This window comes from Embiotoca jacksoni, unplaced genomic scaffold (assembly GCF_022577435.1).
Source record: "Embiotoca jacksoni isolate LCO1_2020_lvr unplaced genomic scaffold, fEmbJac1.0.p SCAF_13, whole genome shotgun sequence".
Taxonomy (NCBI): Eukaryota; Metazoa; Chordata; class Actinopteri; family Embiotocidae; genus Embiotoca; species Embiotoca jacksoni.
Genome location: NW_027185263.1, coordinates 13,698,245 through 13,725,670, shown reverse-complemented (window position 1 = coordinate 13,725,670; position 27,426 = coordinate 13,698,245). Strand labels below are relative to the sequence as shown.

General features: G+C 41.1%; 2 protein-coding genes across 3 annotated transcripts; one reads left to right on the top strand and one right to left on the bottom strand.

Annotated features, from left to right (window-relative positions):
- Positions 1-920: 920 nt before the first annotated feature.
- Positions 921-16,644, bottom strand: tbc1d8b (TBC1 domain family member 8B). Of its 2 annotated transcripts, XM_069146763.1 has the most exons (21): positions 16,415-16,644; positions 13,048-13,158; positions 12,601-12,719; positions 12,268-12,493; positions 11,676-11,916; positions 11,127-11,334; positions 10,833-11,000; positions 10,554-10,715; positions 10,146-10,296; positions 9,845-10,059; positions 8,987-9,104; positions 8,597-8,882; positions 8,376-8,505; positions 8,195-8,293; positions 8,050-8,118; positions 7,683-7,923; positions 7,532-7,597; positions 4,988-5,080; positions 4,794-4,841; positions 4,607-4,704; positions 921-4,525 (listed from the first exon to the last, which is right to left on the bottom strand). In XM_069146763.1, exons 1-21 carry the CDS (start codon positions 16,539-16,541, stop codon positions 4,070-4,072), a joined length of 3,432 nt encoding a protein of 1,143 aa, XP_069002864.1. In that variant the 5' UTR covers positions 16,542-16,644; the 3' UTR covers positions 921-4,069. The 2 variants fall into 2 exon arrangements, with proteins under 2 accessions (XP_069002864.1, XP_069002865.1); XM_069146764.1 differs by lacking the exon at positions 4,988-5,080.
- A 3,215-nt stretch (positions 16,645-19,859) lies between these two features.
- radx (RPA1 related single stranded DNA binding protein) lies at positions 19,860-26,726 on the top strand. Its single transcript, XM_069146762.1, has 15 exons — positions 19,860-20,748; positions 21,232-21,374; positions 21,521-21,713; positions 21,996-22,104; positions 22,307-22,407; positions 22,504-22,623; positions 22,700-22,795; positions 22,883-23,050; positions 23,192-23,352; positions 23,434-23,570; positions 23,680-23,727; positions 23,806-23,912; positions 23,993-24,229; positions 24,852-25,034; positions 25,127-26,726. Exons 1-15 carry the CDS (start codon positions 20,154-20,156, stop codon positions 25,261-25,263), a joined length of 2,535 nt encoding a protein of 844 aa, XP_069002863.1. The 5' UTR covers positions 19,860-20,153; the 3' UTR covers positions 25,264-26,726.
- Positions 26,727-27,426: the final 700 nt, after the last annotated feature.

Sequence of the window (27,426 nt, the reverse complement as noted above, 5' to 3'; positions counted from 1 at the left end):
CATTAGTGATGAATTACTGTGATCCCATGTTTTTGTCATTTCATAGAGGTTATTTTTGTAACTGCTGTGTTGCAGTGAATTTTAAAGTGTCCATTATGAAGCTTGTTTTCCAGGTAAAATCATAGCCTACTAATGAACGAGACTGATTTGTGCTTCTCTTTCTAATATGTACAATTTTGTCTTTAGTACAGACTTCCAGCATAATTCATTGATCTCTGTCTTCATGTTCTACTACTCATTTACATGTAAACTTACAAAAAAGGAAGTTTTGGTTTGACATCCAGCTCTTACATACATGCCATATAAAGCCTCATTTACTGGCCATGTTATGTATAATGTTATATAAATCCATATAACATAACCATTGAAACATCTATGTGAGTATTTTGCTTTTGAACCGTTACACTTACTGTAGGTTCAGTGACCACATGAAGTGGTAAACCTTCAAGGCTTTTGTTGGGGACCAGATCTGGAGGGGAACATGCCAGGAACTGTAGGTATTTATTGTTTGTTGTTGGTGGGGAAGTCAGCTGTTGAGGGGCGGTTGAGAATTTCCAGACCTGTGGGTGAAGCCTGAAGTCCAGCCTGCACCGGCTGTGACACATACAATATGCATATACTGTGGTTGGTATGGTGCTGAGCATACAGTTTTTGAATAGTAACATGGGTCAGTCAGTCCATCGCTCTGATACAAACTAAAATATCTCAACAGCTATTGGATGGATTGTTGTGACATTTAGTCGACATTCATGGTCTGCTCCACTTGGCACGTAGCTGGGCCACGTTTCATCTAATTAGGCAGGTAGCAGTTGTTTAGTGCAGGTCGTGATCATTTGGGCTACTTTTCATGACACTGGTGCTGTTGGAAGTAGTTTGATTGAGATTGTATGCTCAGCTAAAAAGCAGTGACGCACGACTGATGATCATTAAAACCAAATTTCAGTTTAGTTTATTACAACTTTTAACTTTTTTACTTATCATAGCTCTGCGATGAAATAGTTTTAAAACTTTACAATGGAAGTTCATGGAAGTGAAATAATAGACCCTCTTCCTCACCATTTGATTCTCTAATAAGCAATACTACGACGGTTGGACTCTGTTACACAATAAAATACACAGAACTTTACCCACATAGTAACATGCAGACGAATATAAATGTGACAACCCAATCAGATTCAAGCCAACATGTCATGAGTCTCATTTCCAATTAATGCTGGTGTGTGTAAATACAGTGAGCAAGCTCATAATTTAAAGACACTATAAGTAAGAATGACCTAAACTGTGTCATTCATAGAGGCATCGATCTTTATTCTGGTACATTTTTAATGAAATAAAAACAAAATCAGAATCAAGCAAGTAAACAAATATCTGTGCTTCACATATTCAGTCAAACAAGCGTTCAATCAAAAGCCAGAGAGTTTAAAATCTGTTGACTGGGAGGATTTGATTAACCATAAAGTGCTGCTGCAGCTGCAGCATTATCCATGGCTACTGTAAACACTCTGATGTTTACTGGCAGAGCTGCCAGCGTGCCAGGGGGATAAAGGTTTCCAACCCTCTGACTTCTTCTGTTCCTACAAAGTAATCTCCTTTTCATTTATTTCCCCACCGAGAGGAAACCGCAAACTATAAAAATCCCTGTCGTCCCCAAATGCCACTTTCCTGAAGCTGTGCCTGAAGACATACAGTGAAGATACACTGTATTGCGCATCAAACGGTTTCATCTTGACCACCCTTTGAAATGTTTTGGATCAACAAATTAATTATTGAAAGCAAACAACTTTTTTTTTAATGAACGCTAATCTTATAAGATCATCAAATAAGAAACTGGCCAAGCATGCAGTAACTCAAAAGCAAAACGTCTTCTGAGATTAGAGGTTTTACATCGTATTTCCTTGTAACGTCTTGAAGTCATGAGGAGCTACAAATGCAGTGTGAAACTGTGGGCAAACAGTTGTCGTGAAATAGTCAAACCACAGTCGGATGTGACGGTTTTAAATCATGAAAACAGCTGATTTAAAAGATTGCCGTATGATGATCTACTCAGATCCTGAAGCCCCAGGCTGAGCTCTCCTTGTTGAATCTCTGTGCTGTTTCATCATCACGTTCAGCAGAGAGGTGATGTCACCGCTCAGGCTTTGGGTTGAAGGAGTCAGAACATATCAAAGATGAGATTTTTTTTTTTTTTTTTTTTACATTAGCTATCTAAGAAATGGCAGATTTTTTTCAGCTCCAATAACAAATCCTTATTCTCAGTAAGTTTGTACAACTTACTTCAACAAAATATCTCAAATTGACCCAATAATTACCGTTTCTAAACTTCTGATTGGTCTTACAGTCCTATAGGTGAAAAATAAGTACTTCAAGAAAATAAATCATTCTCAGCAATGGCAAAATAATAAAAAATACAGTGAACAGAGTTGCAGTTGCATTTAACAAATATTTAAAGCACTTGTTTCCCAACACAAGCGGAGATAAAGCTTTGTACATGTGCGAATTTGGCCCCTGGAGACGACAAGCTGCAGCTGAAGTAGTCGTGACCTTTTGGAATCCAACGCCTCTGAGATCTGGCCGAGATACAGGCATATCTAGAGCTTGTGAATCTCAAACAATTGTGCAAATTACTCAGAGACGGTAGCAAGAAGAGAGAAAAGAAGCAGAAGAACAAAAAACAAACAAAACATAATAAAAACAAAACTGAAATACTGTCAAATCTGTCTTTCTGTAGCAAGCTGTCGTATCTGTTCCTGATCCTATAACTATGCTACACATGCTCTTTATTTTAGCGTTACAGGTAAGATGTAACCTATCATATACTTTATATGTCCCAGGTTGAAAAATATCCCTTTACTCCCTTTCATTTTACACAAATGTCACCCTGAGATTGAATTTAAACTAAATGTCCTTCTAAAAAGGTTGAAGTTGTCCACAACAGTCCACAAGCTCATATATTACATTTTTCAATACAGGCCTCTTAAATACAATAATCAAACGTCTACAGAGCTGACCTTAAATGTACAAAATACTGCACGAGAGCGGGACATTCTATATGTACAGTAAGACGGACGTAAGCGGACGAAACATGGACCAATCGCACGGTGAAGGTCACGCACACACACACACACACACTCACGCACACAGTACTTATAGACAATGCAGGTGATCTACCTACGGCAGCAGTGTGGATTCTTATCATATGTTTCAAGTATAACACACATGTCATGCTATAATGTGGTTACCATGTGCTCCAATGAGTGTGCTGTGGCAGTACGGCCTCCTCTGCATGTAGATTACTGCAAACGAATCTTTTATACTCCCATTAAAATGCGTCTGACATCTTCACTCAGATAAATTTCTCAGCTGAATTTATGGCTTTCAGGGGCAACATTACACCTCGTCCTTAACTTCACTGTACTGTTTGCTGTGTGCCTGTACGAACTTAAAAGCTGGTGTTTCTCACAATAAGTTGATGTTCAGAGGGTAACACACACCATAAGACACCGAAGTCACAGGACATACGAGCACTTACAGTAAGTTTCACTTTAAAGCAGTGACTGCTAATCAGAGAGAGAATATACATCAAGATATGCAGATGGAGGATCCTCCTGTGGACTCTCAGTCACCTTGTCCAAGTCATTCTTCATGGAGTTGGACCTCAGCGTGACATCAGACTCTTCCGTCATGTTTCTGCAAGGTGCCTTATACAATACAAAACTACTCTGTTTAAATTGAACTTGAAATCTGACGAAACTGCAGCTACATGAGTGAATGAATTTCATCATCGAAGTTGAGAATGCATAATCCGGTTTGAGGAAAGACAGCCAAAATGCCTGAAACAGGACGAAACATGGAAATGCACCGAAGGTCAGCGGACTCATACAGAACAGTGGTTATAGTGTCTTAAAGATGCTGCGTCTCTAATGTTTCATCAGCCTGATGCACTGGTGTCTCCTCTTCATTCATGGCATCAGTCATCTTCCTGTCTGCCTCGGAACATCCGCAGCCCTGTCCGAGTGGAGACAGGAAATTCATGGCGACCTCTGAGGTATCAGTTCACTTCTGCATCCATTCACTTACTTGCCTTCAGCTTCAGCTGGGCGACCCTAGCTTGTCCCAGTTTAGTGTGAACATCGACAGGCCTTTCGAAGAAGGTGACTATGGATGGCTCGTTGAGCAGAGACGCCAGGACCTGCTCGAATGAAAACGACCAATCCGTCTCCGAGAGGTCGGCTCCCGCGTCCTGACTGTTGTGGGAGCTGGCGGTGTCAGAGCTCTCTGGGGTGGTGGAGGCCTCTTCAGTTGAAGACTCCGCAGCAGCAGCGGTGGCGGTGGTGCTGCTGCTGCTGCTGCTGCTGGCAGGCTTTTTAGACTCAGACGGGCTGCTCGGCTCCTGCAGCCTCCGTCCCACCTCCTCCATCCTCAGGAGGAGGCTGGTCACGTGGGCCACGGCTCGGTACAGCGTCTCCTCCTCTGGATCACCGTGAAAAATGTTGTACAGGGTCTTGGAGAACTGGATGAACTGAGTCTGAAATATATAAAATGGGTAATTATTGTGAGAATGTGATGTTAGATTCTCTCTTAGGTAAATAAACATGGATTAAATTACCTGATTAATTCTGGGTAAGTCCTTGATGGTTTCCTCTTTCTTCAGTATTTCATTTTGCCACTGTTTCAGGTAGGCCTGAAGATCAACCTTTCCTCTCCCTGTCAATGTCATAGTTAAAATGTGCACTGTCATACAAAACTAAAACATGTACAGTAATGTTGTGCAATAAATGTGGGTGTAATATTACCTCTTTCAGGGCTCTTTCTTATCACGCCATCTTCTGGAAGATCAAAAGCTGAAAAATACAAGATATATGTGAATAAAACTGCACAGAGAAATTCTTCCAAGCAAGTGTCAAGACAGAAGTATTACAGAATGTAAGTAGAAAGGGGGAAAGTTAAATCTGAGCTTTAAAAGTAAAGGAGGAGTAAAGAGGCTAACCAGCGAGTCTACTCAAGTGAGAAGAGTCTTCAGTCACTGGAATAAAGTGCTGGATTCTTTGCTCCTTTACGTGCAAAGGACTACCTGTGAAAGCTAAAAGATACTGACTGTTAAGAGCACTGAAAGGAAAGAAGAAGAAGAGACAGAGGTGACAGAGTAGCACATGAACAATGGAGACAAAAGTTTTGTTAGAAAGTTTGATTAGGGAAATCACAGACATGGAACAATATCAGTTTATTAGATACAGTCTAATGCAATCATATCCAACTCTTTCAATACACTCACAATGACACAGCTTTTTGTTAACACTGGTAGAGACTAAGCTCTAACTAGTGATGATGCATTTAACATCACACATTAAATGCGTTTCTAAAATTGAACACACGAGGGTGATAAACTCGTGAAGTACGGGATCATTACACGTACATAGAAACAGTCCTATAATTTTCCATGTAATTTCCATTTTAAATAAGGCATTCACACCAGCAGGACTATATTTCGTGATACAAACAAGAACCCTCCACCTGCTGGTAGGTCACCTTCAATGTCCAAGTTCACCCTGGCAAACATGCGTCATGACACAACTGGAACCAACGCAGTCAAGTACTTGGGTATAATTTAGAAAGGGGACTTTCAGTGTACAGACCATTTTAGATCTATAATGACGACTTGTCAATGCTTCACACATTCTAATGATTGTAATGGGTTCATTTACCACCTTCTGCACTTATGCCTTTTTCATGTATGCATGGAGGTATTTTAATTTGTGTTCATTGAAATGTTCTGAAACTGCATTTTGTTTTCTAAAAAATTTTTTTTTTTAAATTCAACCTACTTCTGCCTATTTAAAATAGTTGCTTTATCCTCAAAAGTTACAAAGGAAGGTGGTATGCTGGGAAATTTGAGGGGAGGAGCCTAACAAATCTATGCATATGGGCCAATCAGAATTACTTGACTCCTGTATGTAGCACATCTACGTCTACTAAGCAGGCAAGTAAAAGAACAAGAGCGTCTGATTCACTTTCTTTTGCGCAAAAGTGAACAGACACAACACGCACCATAAAGCTCTGGTTAGCCTGTTTACCAAATTAAAAAAAAAAAAAATCATTTAACAAAATGTACACAGGATTACGGCTGCCAACACCACTGACCTGCATCATAATAATGTCTCATTCTGTTATTTGAGATGTGCTATACTTCTATGCTCCAACCCCCACGAATAACCACATGTGGGTGCATGCATGCGCGTTGGTTTACATGCCTGGATTAGACAATTACCCTCACAAGCCAGTGGTGTCATTGTATTTGCCTGAAAGCTTTGCACTGCATTAGCCTCTGAACAACCCTAAATGTCAAACGCTCACCTTGGTACACAAGGTAACTAATGATCAGCTGTGAAAATGTTCATATTAAATTTCGCGTGATAATATTTAATCACGTGATGAAATAGTCTATTTGCCTGGGGATAATTATGTTCCTTCTCCAGGAGAAATCCTCAGCATGTTTATCCAACATTTCATACATTAGAGCAATGCAGACTTCAGCAGGGCTGTGACCAAGTTGAAAGCTGTGAGACATGTCGCCGCCTCTTCAACCAATCACAGCACAGGTGATGTAACGAGGCAGTCGCTGCTCTCTGATTGAAGCGTTTAAGTGAATACAGCTGCTGCTCTGTGTTTGGAAGGAAAAACCTGCAGACTTTCAGCTCTAAATAGCACACGATTTCATTTCTCTGATCGATGGGGTGTTTGGCTCAGTCCCAGCGCCTTTTGAAGCATACGACATGACAGCGCTTAGTGCCTCGGAGATGGATTGGAACCGAGCCTCTGCCGTCTTGTTTGCACTGTGGCACCAGGATGTGACCTGTCCTTGGTGCTGATGCAATGTGCGCTCTCCATGAGACATAAAGCACGCTTTGCTGCTTGACATTCACTGGCCTGGTATTTCACAAACGGTGATTCAGTGGTCGTCTGCTGCTAAGCTATCAGTTGTAATTCGAGCAGTTCTTCCTCGGCACAGATCCTCCTTTTTAGAAACTAGCCCACTGCAAAATGCCCTTACAGCGCCTCACAGCCATCGTTGCCATGGCGAGTTCTCACCCAGCATACACTATTCTTACCCCTGCCTTCAAGCAGTGCCACATAATGCAGATAAGAGCCACGCTTTCAAGGACAGCTTCTTCCCCCAGGCAAAGTGCTCACTCAACAAATGCTGAGTTATGAACCGGATTATTGAAATGACAACTCATAAATGTTTTTTTAAGCCCTGTGGACCACAGACTGATGTAACTATATTTGTCCGTGTGTTTTACTTTGGGCTGCTTCTCGATGTCTGCTGCTGTAAGGTGAGTACATTTGGCAGAATATGATATGAGATATGTTGTGAAAGAAATGGGTCAGAGGCTGAAGATACTCGTATAGTTTACAAGAGACTGACGCCCCTGAGACAACATAATGTGTTAGGGGGTAAAATCATCATGTCAGACATGTTAATAATTTTCTTTAGATTCGCTACTTTTGGCTTCATCAGTTGTTCGTTACTAACCTGGTGGCAGGTGCAGCTTGAAGAGAAACTTCAGCTTATTTGTGAAAGATCCGCTGTATAAAGTATCTGTGGGAGAAGCAATATGCAGTTATAGCAGCAGGGACGCTGAATGTGAAAAGCCGCATTAGTGGAGAGGGACGAAGGACCTCACCAAGGGCACAGCAGAACTCTTTAAAGTTGACAAGGCCATCCTGGTTCTCGTCTATCAGGCGGGATATCCAGAGGGAGAGGGTGCTCTTGGTGGTGCAAAAAGCCCAGGGCTCCAGCAGCGAGAAGAGCACGCTGAACTGCTGGAAACCCAACTGGTACTGCTCCAAATAGGCCAGACTGGGGTCGTGATGGAGCAGAGCTGGACTTTTCATTGTCCCGTAACAGCTGAGGAAATGTTGCCTCTGAAATGAGAGAAAGAAAAAGAAAAAAAAAAAGTAGCAGAACCTTTAGATTTTTCTTGTTTTCTTATTTTAACTGGCATTTATTTAAGATGACAATAAAGAAGCTGTATTATGTTTTGAACTCACTTTGAACAAATTATAAAGCTCGTCGAGCTGCGAGACATTGAATCTGACTTCTTGGGACACCACCCGGATCTGAAAACAGATTTTACATTAACTTTAAAAGCCTTAGTAACGATAGAAATATACAAATAACTCTGAACTCACTTACAACATTCTGCTTGGTTGTATCCTCCAGTGTCTGAATCACGTAGAGTTTGTTTCTTTTCCGTGAGCTCTCGACTTCCTCTGAACGGATGTTTCCATATTTCTGTAAAAAGACACAAATGAGTTAAATCAACCACAACGCTGTCCTCGCTGACTAAAACCGACGTGGGAAAGTCTTGTAATACCTCGTAGGCCTCTCGGATCAGTTCACTGATATCCACACTGATGTGGGATGCTTTATCATTATTGCTCACTGAAGCTTGCTGCACTGTGGGAGGCAACGGGCTGTCTTTGTTCGTCACATTGTCAAAAAACCTGAAACGCCATCAGGAAAAGACAGACAGCAATTTACAGAGAGATAACGTTTAAAATATGTCAGTCCTGGTTTGTTTGTATGAACACAGACTTGTTGAGGATGGTGACGGCCTCGGCGTCGTCACTGCAGCTGATCAGAGCCTCCATGTTGTAGTCCAGCACAGCCAGGCCAAGCTGCAGAATAGCTTTAATGCCGTCGTAAAAGAAGCAGTCCACCACATTCACGGCACTCTCTATGGGCAGGACGCTGATGAAAAGAGTGAGAAACCAGGACAAGGACACGGACGAGAAGAAACTCAGGTCCGTCATGTGCTCCACCAGCTGGGGCAGGTTTTCTCTGATCAGATCCTCAAAAACAGCCTGGTCAACCAAAGCACCTGAAAAAGTATTGGCAAACATGTCAGGGTGAGTTTTTTTTTTTTTCCAGAAATCATTAAAATGTTTTTTTACCAGCAGAGACAGCATTAAAATCCAGTCTCACCAATAATCCGACGGTTAAAGTAATCGGGCAGCATCCGTTCACAGACGGCTACTAGCAGCCAGAAAGCCTCCTCTTCTTTTGCGTACAGCAGGAGAACTGAGGTGAGGATGTTCATGGCCTAAACAGGAAGAGAAGGAAACACTAATGTTTTCAATGAGCCTTTGTAAAAAGCCTCCACCTCGGAGCCAGCTGACACACTTCCCAAGCAGTGGAGAAATGAAACACACCTAGCTAAAAGAAACGCCTCCCTCAGCTGCAATCAGTCCACTCAGGAGACTACACACTCTGCCTTCCATCCTCTATTCTTCCTTTTGGACTTCAGCCATTTGTTTTGTTTGTCATGCAAGTTAATCATGATTTGATTTATCTAACACAAAATTTATGCTCGACTTTGTTGATGTAATAATACTTTTGTTCTCTTTGCAGAGCTTAAACCACATAAACACAAACCAAAAACTTCAAAGAAAAATGAAAGTACTCTGCATGGTATCCCTGGAGTTTGCTTCATCTTTCTGCCATCAGTTTCTCAGTCACTTCAGGCTATTCAAAAGTTTTAAAATATGACAGCTTTTCTCTTTCAAAAGTACGAACACCTTTAAAAAAAAAAAAAGTGCTGCGATTCTCAATGTCACAAAATGACAAATAGAGGAGACTGTCTGGGTTAAATCTTAGCCTCGTGGTAATTGTGTTTTTATTTGCATATTCATCATATGTTTTTCTGTGATAAACATCTCCTGGCAGCACACAGTAATTGGCTGCATTTTAATCACAGAGTCTTAAGATCTTCTCAGTGTTTGTTATCAGCGTCAATCAGTGCATTCTCGCCACTAACCAACAAGCCTGAAGAAATCCAAGTACCTGGCAGTATCCGATTTTAGGGTTTCTGTAGGCATAGGCGGTGAGGACTCTGCGAAGAGCTGAGATTCCCGTGTCACTCTGAAAGGCTGGGTGCTCGGGTAGGGAGCGGTGCAGGTCTCTTTCGATCTCATCTGTAGCCAGAGTGCTGGTGCCCAGGGACTGCTCCACCAGCTCAGTGTAATAGCCAGGGTGAGTGGCCATGTCGTTCACAGCTCCTGCAGAGTCAGAACCACAGTCAGTCCAAAAACAGCCACCTTTTACTTATTTACATTGAGTGGGGCAAGAAGGACGTTTGATGTACCTGAAAAAAGCATCCACAGCTCTCCCCTCAAGGCCTCCGGGACACCACGAACAATCAAGTCTCGTGTCTTTTTGGTGAAGAACATACTCGTGCCGCGTCCATATTCAGAGAAATGGATGTTCCACGACTGCTCCTTCATCTTCTCTTTAAGCTGTTCCAACATACGGATATACCACACAACACAGTGATACAATAATGCAACTCTATCCAACCTTGTTGTATTTCTAAACTGATGCTTGTTTCATTATTATTCATGTTAGTGCTTTGAACCGGATACTTGCACACTGCAGTGCATAAGAAGGTTCTGGTAAATTATAGGTACATTAAGGTAATCCCTTCAGATTGGGTTGTTTTGTGGAAAATGCTGGTGAAAACAGGCTTCAATTTGAACTGAACTCTGGTGTTTACCATTTTGGGATCCAAGTTTTCAACATCTTGGGGATGGAAAACAGTCATGAGGGCCTCGGTGCTGACAGCCTTGCTGCTGTCTTTCTGTCCCACCATGAGAGTTACGTCCTCTGGATTGTCATCGAAATGGTTTATGAGTGACTGACATTCGCCTCGTATGCCCTTGGTGACAAAAGCATGTATAAATTTCACCGTCAGAAACCACTGCAAAATACAGGATGAGCAGGGAAGAGAAGTAATGAGCACACTGGCACAAATGAAACAGTCAGCACACGTTACCTCTGAAGAAGCAGAGTGCTGTGGGCTGGCACTAATACCACATCGGCTACGGATCGTGTTGGCCAGCCGCTGGTAGTCCCGCACCTCAGAGAACCGCAGCGCCCTCTTGCCACGCACACACACGGTTAAAGCCCTGCTGCTCGAGTCTGGCTTCTCAACATTAACAACCTGGAGGAACGTTGGAAGACCAGACAGTCACACATGGAGTTGTTCTGCTCATCAGTACGCAGGGTTCTGTTTGAAACTGTCAATTATTATTAATTAAACTGTGTTTTGAATCGATCCAAACTTTACCTCTCGCATTGGAATGATGACGTGGCATTGGCTGCCATCCTGACTGGCGAAACACAGGTAGTTCTCCGACAGGCAGATCTTGCCAAGCGTGTTAAAATGGCAGAAGGGCACCCACAGGAAGCTCTCATGCACCTCCAGCAGGTTTTCCTCCTTGGGAAGCCTGAAAAATGTCCGGAATTGCTCACTCCTTGCATGAGCCTCGAGGCCTCTGTGGGGAGAGTAAAGCAGAAAATCCCATTTTCAATCTGTAATTTAGGTTTATATATATATATATATATATATATATATATATATATATATTTATATTTATATAAACCTAAATTACAGATTTTTAAATGATCTCAAATTACAATATGATTCTAGCAGATTAACATCAAGTCAGAAGCTGGAATATTTATTCACAGTACTCAGGTATGTGGCAGGTTAAAACAAACACAAACACTAATTGACTTAAGCCAGACTTAATGTTTACTCGGGCTCTTCAAGCTGGCAGCCAGCACTAACAGGCTCATGTGAATCTATGCAGTGCAGCAGACAGTCAGACAGTACCTCTTGGTGATTTGCAGAGGGTCAGAGAGTGCCGGTTCTCGCTCGAAGGACTCTTTATCAAAAAGACGCTTGATGGAGTAGTCGGCCAGCTGCTCCATGATGACAAATGTCTCATTAAGGTGCAATAGCATGGAGAAGTAATGGTCCTCTCTATGAGCCAGAACGTGGATGCTCTCAGTGAGAATAACATTAGAGGTCTTCTCCAGCCGCCAGACCTCGTCCCAGGAGATGACCAGTTTCACTGCAGAGTGAACACAGTAAATTAAGATGAAAACAGTGATTAAAACAAATAACTGACAAAAAAAAAGAAAAAAAAAAAAAAAGAAGAAAATGTTAATAGCATCATTGTGCAGTTATGAGGTCAGTTGTAATGGCTTTTTCACAATTTCTGAAGCTGTCATTACCAAGAGCTATTTTCTATTGGAAAAAAAATAAAGAAAAAAAAACAAACCTCAAAGAACAGTCTTTTCAGGCCATAACAGCCCACTATTAAGGCCATTAGGAGCTGCCACCCTCTTTGTTACCAGCAATCAATATTATCAAGACAAGTGGCGGCATGTGTTAATAAATGGGGCAGAAGTGACTGGCTTACCCTCAGCTCCCAGAAAGTATGAATAGAAGCACATGAAGTTTGTGCTGAGGTAGAGCCAGCCTTGGCAGGGCACTTTGCCTTTCCAGTAGCTGCATGAGTAATACGTGACCAGCTTTTCCTCCGGCGGCAGCTCAAACCACTTCTCAAACCTCAAAAGCGCTTCTCTGAACTTCTCAGGATCGTCCTCCAGCACCAGAGACGTCTTTCCCTCCTCAGCAATAAGACCCTGACACATGACACACACAGGGCAGATACAGAGCGATACAGCATGTTCAATAAAGCAGCTGTAATCAATGTCTGCATTTAAATAAAAAGATTTTCATAAATTCTTACTCTTATCTTGCCCTGCACAAAACTGGTGATGTCTTCGCTCGAGTCGAAAACAGAGAGCGTCCTCATGATGTTCTTCTGCAGCCAATCCCAATGCTGAACAATCTCCTCTTTGGTGACACCTGACCAACATCAAGGGTGAAAAAGTGATAACAACTCAGGTCAGTTATCATGTTTAGATTTTGTACCCTTATTTTATAGCTATAAGCATCTTAGGTGACCACAAAAACAACAACTATTTACTGCAACATTTTTAACTTGAATTTGGGAAACCTAGCTTCATTGTAGTTCTGTATTTAATTTTGTTGCACTTCAGCACATTAACAGTGAATGTTTTTATGCAGTTTCATGTGTTTATTATGCACTTAATCAAAGAAATGTTGGAATCTATAATCCTTAAACACCCTATTGAAATGTTTACCAGACTGAGAAGAACATGCAGTGACCTACCGCATGCTATTGACCAGGACACTTGCGAGTCTGGTGTGTGGTGCAGAATGCGGAACGGAGCCACTTTGGATGTGGAGTCCAGCACAGTATCCAGAGTTCCCACAAGGAGACCTGTAACGTACAGGACATTCATATATTTTTAACTTGTACCGTTACACTTGATCTTCAACCATGGAACACCTCTGAAAACCAGAAAGACAAACATCAGATTTATCTAAGACATACATTTGGACTTCCTGATTCAAAACAAACATTATGCGTGTTGGGTCATTAAACAGCATTCAAGTTAATCTGCTGGTGTTACTCGGTGCGGGAGCGCAGGCTGTGCGTCTATACTCATACTGACAGTGGAAATGAATGATCCCCCAGGTCCATGTCGGCACTAAAATTAGCCAAATCTGTTACCTTTACAACTTCTCTCTGACGTGCCCTCCGTGAATAATTAACAAAGTCGCAGTGAAACCACTCTCTCATGCACTGCATCAGCATTATACGGGCCTGTCTGCTGCTCAGCTCTCCACATGTTCGAACAGTGAGCCAAGTAGTAACGCACTCAGCGGATCAAATGTGGTTCACATCATTTATGTTGTCGTCAGTACAGAACAGCAGTAGCACACAGGAGAGAAAAGGAGCAGAAAAGCTGCTTCAGATAGAAAAAGGCTCTCACAGCATGCTGTGTACCACCACGTAGTATTTAACCTCCACTATCATTACACCAACCAGACAGGCCATCGCGACTTTTGTCTTCATGTGGAACACCATTCATTATCAATAATGATCTATTAATGACCTTACAGCTGTCACACTGGTGTGTGGTTAGTAATCTACAATGACTGGCTGCATTACGAGCTCTACTTTTATGTTGTCAGGTGACAACGGGTCTCAAGGATCGTAGTTGCATGTTGCATCTAAATCAAAAACTCAATGGGTGTTCAAGCTGGAGTCGAGGACCTCAGGGGATGCATGTATAATTTAAAAAGCGCTGCTATTATCCAGAAATTCTCATATTACCCGTGTTAAAAGTATTTCTGACAGGTCAGCTAGCTATGATAAATATGCAGCACCAATACATTAAGTTCTATTACTAAAATGTAATTGTTTTCAGTCTGTTTAGCTTATGACCTTTATCACTGTAAATTCAATAACTTTGGGTCTTTAAAATAATTAGAACTGCAACAACTAGTCAATTAATAGATTTGTTGATTGACAGAAAACTAATCGCCAGCTATTTTGATTATTGATTGATTGTTTTGAGTCATGAAAATTATTGGGGGAAAAAATTCAACAAAAAAAATTGATTCCAGCTCCTTAGATGTGAATATTTTCTGGTTCCTTTAGTCCTCCATAATAATAATCTGCATATATTTTGGTTGTGGTCTATTGGTTGGGGAAAAACAAGACATTTTAGGCTGCACCCTGGACCCTGGACCCCGACACTGGTCGGTTGAGATCTTATGCCGACGACACCACTGTGGCGAGACTCCTCACTAACAACGACGAGACACACAACAGACAGGAGGTCACACATCTGGCTGAGTGGTGCTCGTATAACAATCTTGTCCTCAACACCACCAAAACAAAAGAGATCATAGTTGACTTCAGGAGAACCAGGAAGACCACACCCTGGTGGACAAGGGTGGACAACATCAAATTCCTGGGACTCCACATAACTGAAGGCCTAACATGGTCCCTGAACACATCCCACCTGGCGAAGAAAGCCCAGCAGAGGCTTTTCTTCCTTAAGAAGCTGAAACACTGTGTGGTATGCCAGCTGCACGGCAGAGACCTGGAGGGACCTGGCCTGGGTTGTAAGAACGGCACAGAGGATTGTGGGAGTTGCACTCCCTGACTTTGACACTGTGTAAGCTGGCCGCCTACAGAAGAGAGCCAGAAACATCAGCAGAGATATTAAACAGCCGGGTCATTCTCTGTTAGTTCCCCTGCCATCAGGAAAAAGATACTGAACAATCAAAACCCAGACTAACAGGCTGAGGAACAGCTTTTTCGCCAGAGCTGTTTCCTCCATCAACCCCCACCTCTCCTCCCTCCCCAACACACACCTCTACACACACCTGACTGCTGCTGAGGACTATAATAGGCAAGAAAACGTTCACACTTTGACACTGACTTGCACTTTAAAGTCAGCGATGCCCGTTTAATCTTTTAAATATTTATTACACTTATTTCTACGTCTATTGTTCAATACCATGGCCATGTCTTGTTATCGTTTTTTTTTTTTAAATTTTTTAATATCCGTTACCTTGTTCATTGCTGCTGAACTGACGAGTTGTCAACTTAATGTTGTATTTTTTACAATGACAATAAACTACCTTATGTCCTTAAAGACCTAGCAATTATTTGATTACTTAATTATTCAACAGATTAGTCAGTGATGAAAATAATCTTTAATTGCAGCCCTATTATTGTTAAATAAAAAGACAACAAAGATTAATCAACCCTAAAAACAACAAGTAGTTGCAACCCTAATCTGTGGAAACAACAGTTGTCTTGCCCAGCTAAAAAAAATATGCCATCTCATTTCAGCAAAGCTATGATATAACCTGATTTACAGGGTGACAACTCCAATGAGCATCATCGCTTCCCCCAAAGTAGCTGATCCAATATTATCCAAGGGGACAGACACTGACATTGCAGTGACATTACAAATGCAAGGCTTGTGTCTGTGGCCTGTGGGAGAAAGTGGTGCAAATATTCACAAACTGACTGAACTGTCCTCTGTCAGCTTTCAGAGCCAAATGTAAAAAGGGGTGGGATGTCCCAATTTAAATGTCCAGCCCTTTGACATAAAATGCTTGATCGTGTGTCCGTTTTTATATATATATAGATATCGATAGATATCTATATATATATATAAAATTAAAAAAAAGGTGGTAAACTATCACCTGGGTGTAAATATGACACAGTGGCGTACATTTTTGCAGCATAACCTCAGGCGGGAGTGAATTCAGTGAAACGTGTAGAGGACAGACTTATTCCGCCTTTCGCCTCCTCTTGATCAACTCTGAGCTCTGACAAACATGAAACCAAAACAAATTAGCCAGTGTGCCGACAGGATCAGTGTGAGACACCACCTCCCTCCTGCAGACGAGCTTGAAAACCAGCTGTTCAGCACCTGAACTCCCTCGTGTGGTTACGACACTTGGCTCGTACCTGTTGCAACGAGGCTATTTTCCTCCAGACGGGTGTAAAAGCGTCACCCGCCCCGGACACGGTCGGCACGTCAGCTGAAGCAGTTATTGGGGGCGTTAACCCGTTAATGACGAAAACTGTTTTAATGTGGTCTGAGAAAGCTGCAGCTGCAGTCCCGGAACATTTGATGAAGCGATAAGAAAACCGCTGACGTTACCTGTCAACCCGCCGCCACCTTCCCCGTACCCTCGTCTCCTTTGCAGTACGAAGTACTCGTTATCCTTCTCCGTGACCCACAATTTAAAGGCGTTTTTCAGCAGAACCTCTTCGGGTTTGAGCCACATGTTTCCAATGTCATGAAGTTATCTGTTAAATCCAGCAGACATGTCACGGTTATGTGCAACGAGCTCCGGCAGAAAACCCGTGGACGTTTGTTTGTGTCCGAGTCCCTCCCTTCCCACGTCGACAAGAAATGCTGCCAGAACCGCGGGGCATTGTGGGATTGTAGTTTCTGTTAGAGGAGGCGGGCCCACAGGAGCTTCATTCTTAAAAACACACAAAAACAACCAAAAAGGAAAAGAAAAAAATGCTAAATAATTGACGAATGTTTTCATTATAGTTACCTCATTTTAAATTAAGAAAATTAGTTTTTTCCCCCAAGCTATAATAATTTTCAAATGTGTTAACAGAATTGATTAGATTTGCTTTTCTGATCAATTTATAAAATTACTTTCACATCATATAGCTGAAACACTATTCGTACAGCAAGACTATATAGTATGGCCACATATATATAACAAGTGCCAACAAACCAAACAGTCCCCACCTTTTCTAATCATGTTTAACCTTGGCATAAAATGGGATTTATAAAAAGAAAAGTATAAGAATTTTTTTTTTTTTTTTTTAATGACAGCTAAAGCTAAACTTCTCCACATTTGCCTGCAGAGAGTAACCTTATACCGTTGCTGTCAATTTATTGAAAAATATTACTATTTGCCATCTCAAAGACTAATGATTATAATTATCAAAAAGTTGACAAGACATGAGGAAGAGTATTGCTTTATTAGCACATCTCTGTAGCACCACAGTCTTTATCTAAATGCCTATACACCCACCATCCAAACATCCTCAGCAACCTTGGAGGAGCAAATTAAGAGTATAAGAGGCAGAGATGATCATAGACGAGAAGGGAAATCAGAGGCAGTAAAAAAAATATAGATTTAGAAGTATTGCACAAAGGATTGCGCATTGTCAGCACCTTTGATCTGGTGACTGTTAAGTTGTAGGCCTGCAGGAGCAACGCCCACCTAAACTTACAGATCTGATCTGTGAAGAAACACAACAGTGAGTACGGTCAACCTCCCACTTTCCAAGTACTTATCAAAACGTGGATCCCGGACGAGAACAGTGTCACAAACTGGCTCCGAGAATGTGACAAGTAGGGAGTCCACGCAAGATGGTCACTTAAAACTAGTTAAATTTATTAAAAATAAAATAACACAAACCAAGAATGCAGAGTGTGAAAATCAGTACCGTCAGTAATGCAAGCAATGAGTGGATGTGTGTCATATGGGCTGTGGAGCTGTTGACTGTATAAATAGAAAATAATGCTGATGCCAAAGGAAGGAGGAGAGAGAGTTTAATCACATGATCCAGCTTTTATAGCCTGGAAGGCCCAGGTGAACGGCATCAGCTGACAATGATGCTTAAATGAGAACATTTACTTACAAAGCATGTAAAAAAAACCATGAACATAACTTATGGCTGAACTCCACACAGTCTGTAAAAATTTGGCCCATTTTAGAGTTTGTAAAATGTAATACCAGCAGCGATAGATGTCTGTTGCTTCACTCAAGGAATGGATGATGCCATGATGCCTGATTCACTTGCCAGGAAGTTGCAACAGGGATTTTTTTTTAAACAGGTCAGCAGTACAAAGAACTGTAAATCCTCTTTGCCACTTAATATTGATGGTGAGAGTGGCACAGATTAATGCCAACACAGGAATGCCTTAATCAGCTCCTATTCAGCCATGAAATAATTAGGGAAGTTGGCCATTGTTTTGGGTCACAAGTTTTTGTTTCTATTCATCCCAAAGGTGCAGGCCAGTCAAGGTCTTCTACACAAAACTCAGAATTTCTTTATGGGCCTTAATTTGTGGGGATATTGTCACTCTGAGAAAAGAAATGGTCTTCTGCAAACTCTAAATTAAAAGTACAATGTTCAAATATCATTTTATGTTGTAACAAAAGATTTTCCTTAATTGGGACAAAGCAGGAAAGTCCAAACAAGGAAAAATATCCAGAGAACATGAATACAAAAAAAAAAAAAAAATAACAAATTTGCAGACATGTTGACCTTACACCACACAGTATATGATGTTAAAAACCTCCCTTCCTGTCCAAAGAGTTTGGTTTGCAATAACTCAATTTGGACAACAGAGGATGTGTTTGAGCTCTTGGAGCACTGATGATTTTGCAACAGTGAGGGAAAGTCCTCCCCCTGCTGGCATCACAAATCGCAAAAAAATACCTTCACAGCATCAAATATGACATTGTAAGAGCATGTGCCATACAGCGCAAGCTAAAAATGTATAAATAAATGTGACACAAAATGAGGCGTATCAATACTTTCAGGCAATTGTTCAAATGAGTAAAAAGTAATCATCGATACGTTTGCTTTTTTAAAATGTAAGTTTTTAAAGGGGGGTCATCTTCAGGATGTTTCCTTCAAAACAAAGGCTCAAGAGTTTTTGATAAATTGTCAAAGTCAAATATCTGGATGATCCAAATCAGCTCTGTGATATCAGGATGTTTCTAAGAAGTTTACTTCTATGCCTCATTTGGCCAAAGCAGCCAAACTACATACAGCATTTACAGTAGTGGCAGTATAGTACATGACATATAAATGTGACCAAATGCAACAATCTGAATGCAACAACTTTAACAATTGATTTTGAAAGGAGAAACACATTTTAGTACAACAACTGGTAGCCCAAAGATGAAAAAAAAAAAAAAATGAAGTTGTCATTGAAAGCAGATTTGACATTCTGTGGATACGGCGTGTTGGAAACTCACATTTGGGTTTTAGTATAACATTTAAAACAGTATTTGGTGAGGAATAGTAAATAGGATTTCCTGAAAATAAACCTGACTTCATAATAAAATAGTGGTTTTACTGATAATCTGGTTGTGGTTCTGGATCACTGCGGCTGTTAGCAATAGTTGATCATATTGATTAAATCTAAAGAATAATATGTGTTTTTGAACATTATTTGAATTCAAAGACAATTTTAATTATCAGATCAAGATTCATTCCCCATGAGTTACAAGCTTTTTGTACCAGATTGCAAAGTGTGATACCGTTTAATTAATTCAGCTTTTACGAGTCATTCCTGATTCATTCCTCTCTGATTATAACTACTAACAATTTTGCTTCTGTATTATAAAGCGTTCAGCCAACAACCAAAGGTGTTTCCTCACGTCATTAATGTGTAAATGTTTACACAATAAATTAATTTGAAAAAAATAAAAGATCAAATTAAATTTAAAATATACTATATAATATAACATTTTAAATGATATATTTAAATTGATAATTTGATATATTTTTTTAAATTTAAAAAAAAAAAAAAAAATACTGTACGCTGCCCACAATGCACTCGTCGCCTTGATGACGTCAGGTCAACTGGTCCTCTCCTCACTCCGCTCAGCTCAGCGCGGTTTTTAAAAACAGGAATTACCCGAGTACATCCACGGACTCTTTTTGAGGTCAGAGTAAAAATAATTGTTTAAACGCGTGAATTCAGTGCGTATCAGCTGATCTTCTTTCTCTTCGTGCGCGTATTGTTATTCGGGCAGATAGTGACGTAATCAAACAGCACCGCCGTTGTTTGTATCGCGGAAACTGTAATTTAACGAGTAAAAACTAAAAAAAAACTAAAATAAAAAATATGCATGGAGGATAACTCGTCCTGTCCCTCGATGGTGGCTGGTCTCTGTCCGGCGTCTTTCCTCCAGAGGACGTTGGAGCGACTCTCGCAGTGCTCCAGAGTCCAAACGGAGCAGGCGGCTCCCGTCGCTGTAATCGCGCTCCAGAGGTATTTATCTGAGCAAAGCGACGAGCAGCAGCAGCAGATCCTCCTCGACAGCTACAGCTACGACGTGACGATCACCGACGGAGTCTGGCGAGCTAAATGTTTCGTTCATCCCAGTTTAAACCCGCTGGTGCACAGAAACGTCCTGCGGACCGGGACCGACATCAGCATCGCGCAGTGCTCCTTTGTTTACAACGAGAGGAGACTGGGACACGGGTACATCTGCATCGAGAAGCTCAGATGTACCGGAGAGAGGTCGGCCGTCCTGCTCCGCATGCGCGATGTCAGTTCACTGCCCATGCTGGTCAAGCACGGCATGGAGAGGAGCGTGTTGCTGCAGAGCGATGTACCTCTTCAGGTGAGCCGCAAACACTACCTGTCTCTGTGGAACAACGACGACCCGGAGGGAGACGTCTGGACCTCGGGCTCTCCCTCATCCGACGCCGTGCTGGACGGTGAGATGCTGCGCTCTGATCCCACCCTAACACACCCAGAGACGCATGTCTTTCACATTTTACCTGCCTTGTCTGCAATAATTAGAGCTCGACTGATGCTGCATTTTTTTTTTTTTTAGCACGGAGATGTAGATTTGTAAGTATGTTTAACAGACAAATGTAGGAAATCCACACATTTTGCAAATCTACAACTACTAAATGTCAGGCTTTTATTTTATTTTTTTTGCCTTATTATTAATTTAAAATGACTAAACTGTTGTCAGTTTAACTTTTCTATCGATTGATTACCACAAGTATGAGAACCAAGCAGGCAAGAGACATTATTGTTCACACAACAATCTTGCATATTTAGACAATCATCAAATTAATTCAGGTTTCAAAACATTTCACTTCATGTCTCCCCTTTGTAAAATTATTTTTATTTCATTATTATTATTTATTTTGTAAGAGAGAATTGAACTGGCTTCGGCTGATTCTCAACAGTGTCCAAGGTGACTCTTCTCAGCAGTCTGGAGTCCTCCTTTAAAAACACATGGAAACCTCTCCCGCTCCTGGTTAAGATAATCCACAAATCCAGATTAAGGTACTATGGGAAATTTGGGCTCAAGATTGATTACCCCTACCAGGTGAGTTTGACCTTCTCATAAATGTTGTGCATTAGTAACAAGATGTGAACAGGATCTCACTTTCATATTTCCTGTGAACGTTTCTTTCTCCTGTTGTGACAGAGTGCAGTTCACACGCGTTCATCTCAGACTTTGTCATATTTCAGGCGTACTTCGAAGTTGCCGACCAGAGTGGCACAATGTCCCTCGTGCTTTGGAACGACCTCTGTCCCGAGTTTTACCAGACACTGAATGTCGGCACGGTGTTGTACCTCCAAAAATACACCCTGAAGCAGAGTTACGTGAACCGATCACGGCCGCAAATAGACCATCGCCGAATGAAGACCTTTGACTCTGTAGGTACGTACAGAACTACTGATCACTGTCGCACTTTCATATTTAGTGTTAAAACTGGAGAGCATCATTGTCAGAAAGAATCATAGTGTACTTGTCTATACAATCTTTGCATAGTCAAAGTATACATCAACAATTCATCTACTCTGCCGTCTATTTATATAAATTTCCCTGTTTTAAGAAGATTAATGTACTTCCATCAGCTCTTCCACTGATTTATTTGTACTGTATCTGAAAGGTCTGATGAACTCGAACTTACACTTTGTTATGCGCATGTGTTTTTCTAAGAAATCTGCCTGAACCCTCACAACCCAGCTTCAATCATCACTGTGGTCTCACCGAAGACTGTTCGGCCTCAGTGGGGACTCCCTGAGGTCTCCTACCAGTTCACCACCAGGTGATGATGACTCATCATTTTATTACTCCACAGTCTTACATTTGTCTCTCTTTTATCTCTTACATGCCATGCTATTTTTGGTTAATACGAATATGAAAGTCTCTTTAAAAATATTTTGTTTTGCTCTGTGATCCATGTATTATTCTGATTTTAGTTTGGTTAAAAAAAACAGCTCCATGTTATTGTGCCATAATTCACCCAGGTCAGAGCTGGAGACACTGTCCAACAACGCTGCATGTGACATCATTGGTTTGGTGACGTTTGTTGGCCGTGTTGAAAGAGTGAAGAGTAAAGGGAACAAGGGTAAAACCCGTTCATATTTTATCTATCAGCCGGAATTTGTTTTGAAAACTGAAGTAAAGCTGCTGGTTTTAGTGACTGACCGAGCTCACCTTTCAGGTCCAGAAAAATTTTGGACGTATCGCTGGATCCACGCTTTGGATGGAACATCAAATCAACCTTTTATTCTGGAGCTTTTCTCCTCGTCTCATGCAGAAACCTTCAGTCAAATTTGTCCAAGTAAGTCTGCTGCATCAGCTCATGTCTGATATCTCTCTGGACACTTTTTTCTAATACATCATCCTCTCCTCTGTAGTGACCTACCTGGTGTGCACTCAGATGAGGGTTTGTCATGTGGAGGGCTCACTGCCGTACCTCACGAGCAGCTGTGAGACCCAGACGTTCATCACAGGTTAGCAACAAGTACCTGGTGATATGAGGTGATTTTACTGGTGGCTGAAGGCGGAAGTGACCTACGTGTCATCTGTGTCCACAACAGGCTGCCATAAAGGTCAGCCATACGTGAGTGACCCCAGCGTGAAGAGCTTCATCCAGTGGACCAAGAAGTTGAAGGACAACGTGGTCCTCCAGAGGACTGCTGTCGGTGGCCATTACTGCTACCCTCCTCCCCCACAGATGTTTACTCAGTCGATGGCGGATGCTTCAGGTGAGAGGAAAAAATCTGAATAGTTTACAGTTTTTGTAGTGTTAGTAAATCATGTGTACTGTGCACCTTCCCAGTGTGTAATTTTACTCCACGGTAAAAGTGATTAGACGTCATTTAAAATTTTAAACCCTTCGTCTTAAGCGCAAGTTCCTCTGGTTGCTGCGGCTGACTTGAAGAAGGAGTTGGAGACCCTGCAATACAGGGAACATAAGAAACTTGCAATTCAAGGACAGATCACAGCGGTGCGCTACATGCAAAGCCCACAGACCAGCGAGTCACAAGGAACAGAGGAGGAGGAGGAGGTAACTGACATTATTTCAGAGCATCTTTCCAAGACTAGTGATCATTTCAGATGTAAAACAAGTCAGTTGGTCTTTCTGCAGGTTTCCACTGGTGAGTGTAAACAAGCTGTACCAGACACGCACCTCTTGACAGCTGAGAGGACGTTGGCCGACAGTTTAACGTCTCCCTCTGCTGACAAAAGCTCAGTGAGCAGAAGGAAAAGAAAAATTCAAACGAGGTGTGATTTGACTGACAGATTTAAGTGTGTGATATAAAATCATGAATTGTAGTTTTGTGAGTTTAATGCTGCAGTTTACTGGTTAAAATAAATGTGATGTGTTTTTCAGTAAAGCCACGCAGTCGTCCCTGAGTTGTAGAAACACTCCAGCTAAAAGGTAGTTAAGATTCATCTGGTAGTTTTTGTCAGTAAACCATTTGAACTCGTCTCAGCTCATTTGTCTCTGCTCCTGCAGGACGTCTGGACATAAAAACACAGACGAAGGAGAGCAGGAGGAAGAAGAGAGCGACTCTGCATCTGAGGAAGTTCAACATAAGGAAGTCAGCCGACCAAATCCGAGTGGTGAGTAACTGGAGTGTCACCTTCACTGCAGCGCATCTTAACTGTCCTGTTACACACTGACGTGTTTGTCCTCTACACAGACTCTCATGCTTCCTCTTGGGAGAGCAGCAGCTGGCTGACGCAGCGGCAGGAAGTGTCCGAACATCTGTGTCGAGGTGGTCTGTACCAGGACAGCATCTCCCGGAGGTTCACGTTCGACGAGAAGAGCATCCTCCTGCAGTGGAGCAACCTTCAGCCAACACGGTGGACATCAGAGCACAATGCAAACACTATCCCACCGGCGCCGTGCCCAGGATACTACCAAGTGACAATCCTAGGTAAAGGACGATCACTGACCTCGGACGCACAAGAGGGTCTCGCACTCTTGTCGGTCCTGTCAGAACGTCCTCTTGTTACATAATACATATCTAATATTCTGTTTGAGTTATTCAGCCAGTGTAGGTCGCTGCCTTCTTTCTTATGAGTACGTGTCACACAAATCTCTGTCCCGAATAATCATGACTAACTGAGCTTTTACGTTTTTTTTTTTATTATATTACCTTTACGTCATCAATGAGTCACTGTGAGGTGGAGACCTGCTGTCAGCAGTCACAGTCAGAGGGCTGAGTCACCTTTAGAAAACACCAGAATTCATGTGACGCTGTAGTATTTAGGTGGAGCTGCTTCTTTAAATGTTTGCTCTGTGACTTCTGCTCCATTTCCAACAAGACGGGTAATTTAACATGTCTTATAGGATGAATGCAACAGCTTATAGGATGAATGCAACATAAACCTATGAGCCCACACAAATGGTCAAGAGGGCCGGCCTTCAGTCACGGCGGAAAAAATTACCCAAATCATCTTAAAACTCTTTTAAAGGCCTGTGTTTCAACGTTAGAGGAATAACAAATATTAAAAATTTTTTTTATTATTATTCTTTTTTTTTTATCTTCCCGACAGGCATCAACAAGCAGATAGCCGTCGACGCTGCGTATTCTCCCGTGGTGAGCTGCGATGAGCCCCGGGCTGTCGGCCTTCCTCAGGATCCCCACGGCAACACGCTGCTGTCCTGCCTCTCGTCAGGTTTTCTCTGCCCTCTCAGCGATTCAGCCAACCACAGTGAGACAACTCTTCCTGAGCCAGGTAGCCACCACCACACTAAACCAACTCAGGAAGCTGCTTTCCCAGCAGTCACTCACACATTTTATTTAACATGCGGTTTTTTTGTCTTGCAGATGAGATCTTGGCGACTGCCAGTGAGCTGGAGGACACTCATGTTGTGTGCATCTTGGATCTTTGTCATCTGGGTGGAAATAAGGCGGAAATCCTGATCAACAAGGTGTACAGAGTGACAGAGGTTTCTCTCGAGTAGAAGATAAAATGAGAACATTATCAGCATCAATCATGTTATTGAACAGTTATTTTGGAGGATACTCCAGGCAGTTGTTTTAGACTAAACCTCACTTTCATACTTGTAAATTCTCTGGTTACTTATGTGCAGTAAATGTCACAATATTTTTGCTGCAAACATTTGAGAAGACTAACTTTTCTTATAAAAAAAACTGAAATACATAAACCTGCATCTTCAATTACCATCAGCCTTCAACTGTGTTTACTGCGTGACAGAAGTTGTAATATAATATAAATGTCTTGATGCCCAGAGGCCTTATTAATCTTTTTTTTACTGAGAAATACAATCCCAGCTTTCTGATGTGAAGATGGAAATGTCCATAAATAACTTTCAAAGTAAAAGAGCTTGCTCAGAATAACAATACATATGTTTAAAAATATTTATTTTCAAATATTTCACAATATCCAGGTTGATTTTTTTTTTTTTATATAAATAATTCAATATATCATAATTAATGTCAAGATATTTTTGAATGTAAACTTAATTTGTTAATTTCTTTTCAAACAATGTTAACAATATTTTTTAAAGCTTATTTTGATGGTAAATACAGAAAGAAAACAAGCCATACAAGTGACTGTGCAACACCAACTTGAACACAAAAAAGCCTCACCTCCTCTAATAAGACACTTCATTATCTGTTACAAAATTACTTTAATTTTAAAATCATGTAACATACATATGTAATCTATTAGACATATAAAATAAACAACTATGTAGCCTAAAGGTTTTTTTTTTGTACATTCTATTATACAATATATTCAATGTTTGTTTCTGCACTGAAACTGCAGAAATAGCTGTATACCAGGTTTGTTTTGTTCAGGTCCTGGCAAATATCTCACAGAAAGCATTGATCTGACCTCCCACGCTAACACTTCAGGTGTCAGTCGGTATTTTACAAATCAGAAAAAATAGAAAAGTATGGGATTAAATTCACATACCTTCAAAAAGAACAGTGACACTCAATGAAAAAAAAAACTCATAAAGAGAAAGAAAAGCATTCTGAAGGTTGAAGAAGAAAATAATAAAAGGTGCAGCGACTACGGTTGAGGAGAGCAAAGAAAAATGGTACCGACTGAGCAGCACGATTATTTACAACAACTTCTGTGAAGCAAAGCAAAACACACCTAAAAAAGAAAAAAAAAAAAAATCATCCTAGATCCAAAGCAAAAATAATTTAGGGTGGAGCAGAGTGGAGTTTAATGAGCAGAATTTCCCTCAACCACCTTTACAAGGCAAACAACATAAAAGCAGTTATTCTGTGTACAGAGAAATAGACTGAGATCTGAATGATGTGTTTCTATGGAGTTTTACTACCACTACTTGAAAGGTTGATATTTGGCTAAATCAGATTATTTTCAATGATTTTTTTTTTTGTCAGTAGTTGAAATAATATTGATTAATAAAGGAAACGTAGTTGTCTATGGCACCTCTGAGTTACTGGCTGAACTGAACCTTTATGAACCATTTTACTTGTGAAAGCACAGAGTCAAACACAGGGAGACTTGCTATAGTCATGTAAAAAACAAAGAATGTTTTGATGATGATGTACAATTGCACTTTTTTCTGTTGACTTCTTTCAGTTTTGGCTGAATAACTTTACTATGACTGGACAGCTGTTGCTGTCATAAAGGATTCATCTTTATTTAATCTTTTTTTTTTTCATCATCATGCTGAACATACAGTATGATCCTTTACTCCAGAGTTTCTGTGTTCCATGTTTCATCTTGGGAGGAACTAACACTGCACCACAAAGTCCTGTGTAATCATAAATCTTCAGTGGACAAATCTTGTACCTTTAAAAAAAAAAAAAAAAAGTACTGCTGCTATCAACAGCTGAAGGAATGTCAGGACATTTTCATTAAAAAAATACTTCCATATAATTTACATGGTACAACGGCTTATTATACACCTCTATACACATCTGTTCTGAGACATTTAAAACAGTATAAATTAACATTCTTCTCTTCAAATTGACATTGCACATAGAAAAGTGTAAAACGGCACTGAACGTACATGCTCCATGTGTTCTGACGGTTGCGTCGTGTCGTCCAGTATGAACAGCACCAGTCTTGAATGGGACTGTGACAACTATTTTAATAATGTGTCCAGATTGAGAATTTTAGG

Excerpts from the sequence above, each read along its gene's own strand:
- radx (XM_069146762.1), top strand. The coding sequence starts at position 20,154 with ATGGAGGATAACTCGTCCTGTCCCTCGATGGTGGCTGGTCTCTGTCCG. Across the intron at positions 23,913-23,992 it reads CAGCCGACCAAATCCGAGTG|ACTCTCATGCTTCCTCTTGG; the intron begins GTGAGTAACTGG and ends TCCTCTACACAG. Across the intron at positions 25,035-25,126 it reads GACAACTCTTCCTGAGCCAG|ATGAGATCTTGGCGACTGCC; the intron begins GTAGCCACCACC and ends TTTGTCTTGCAG.
- tbc1d8b (XM_069146763.1), bottom strand. The coding sequence starts at position 16,541 with ATGTGGCTCAAACCCGAAGAGGTTCTGCTGAAAAACGCCTTTAAATTG. Across the intron at positions 8,294-8,375 it reads TGATCCGAGAGGCCTACGAG|AAATATGGAAACATCCGTTC; the intron begins GTATTACAAGAC and ends GTCTTTTTACAG. Across the intron at positions 7,598-7,682 it reads AGAGTTCTGCTGTGCCCTTG|ATACTTTATACAGCGGATCT; the intron begins GTGAGGTCCTTC and ends CTTCTCCCACAG.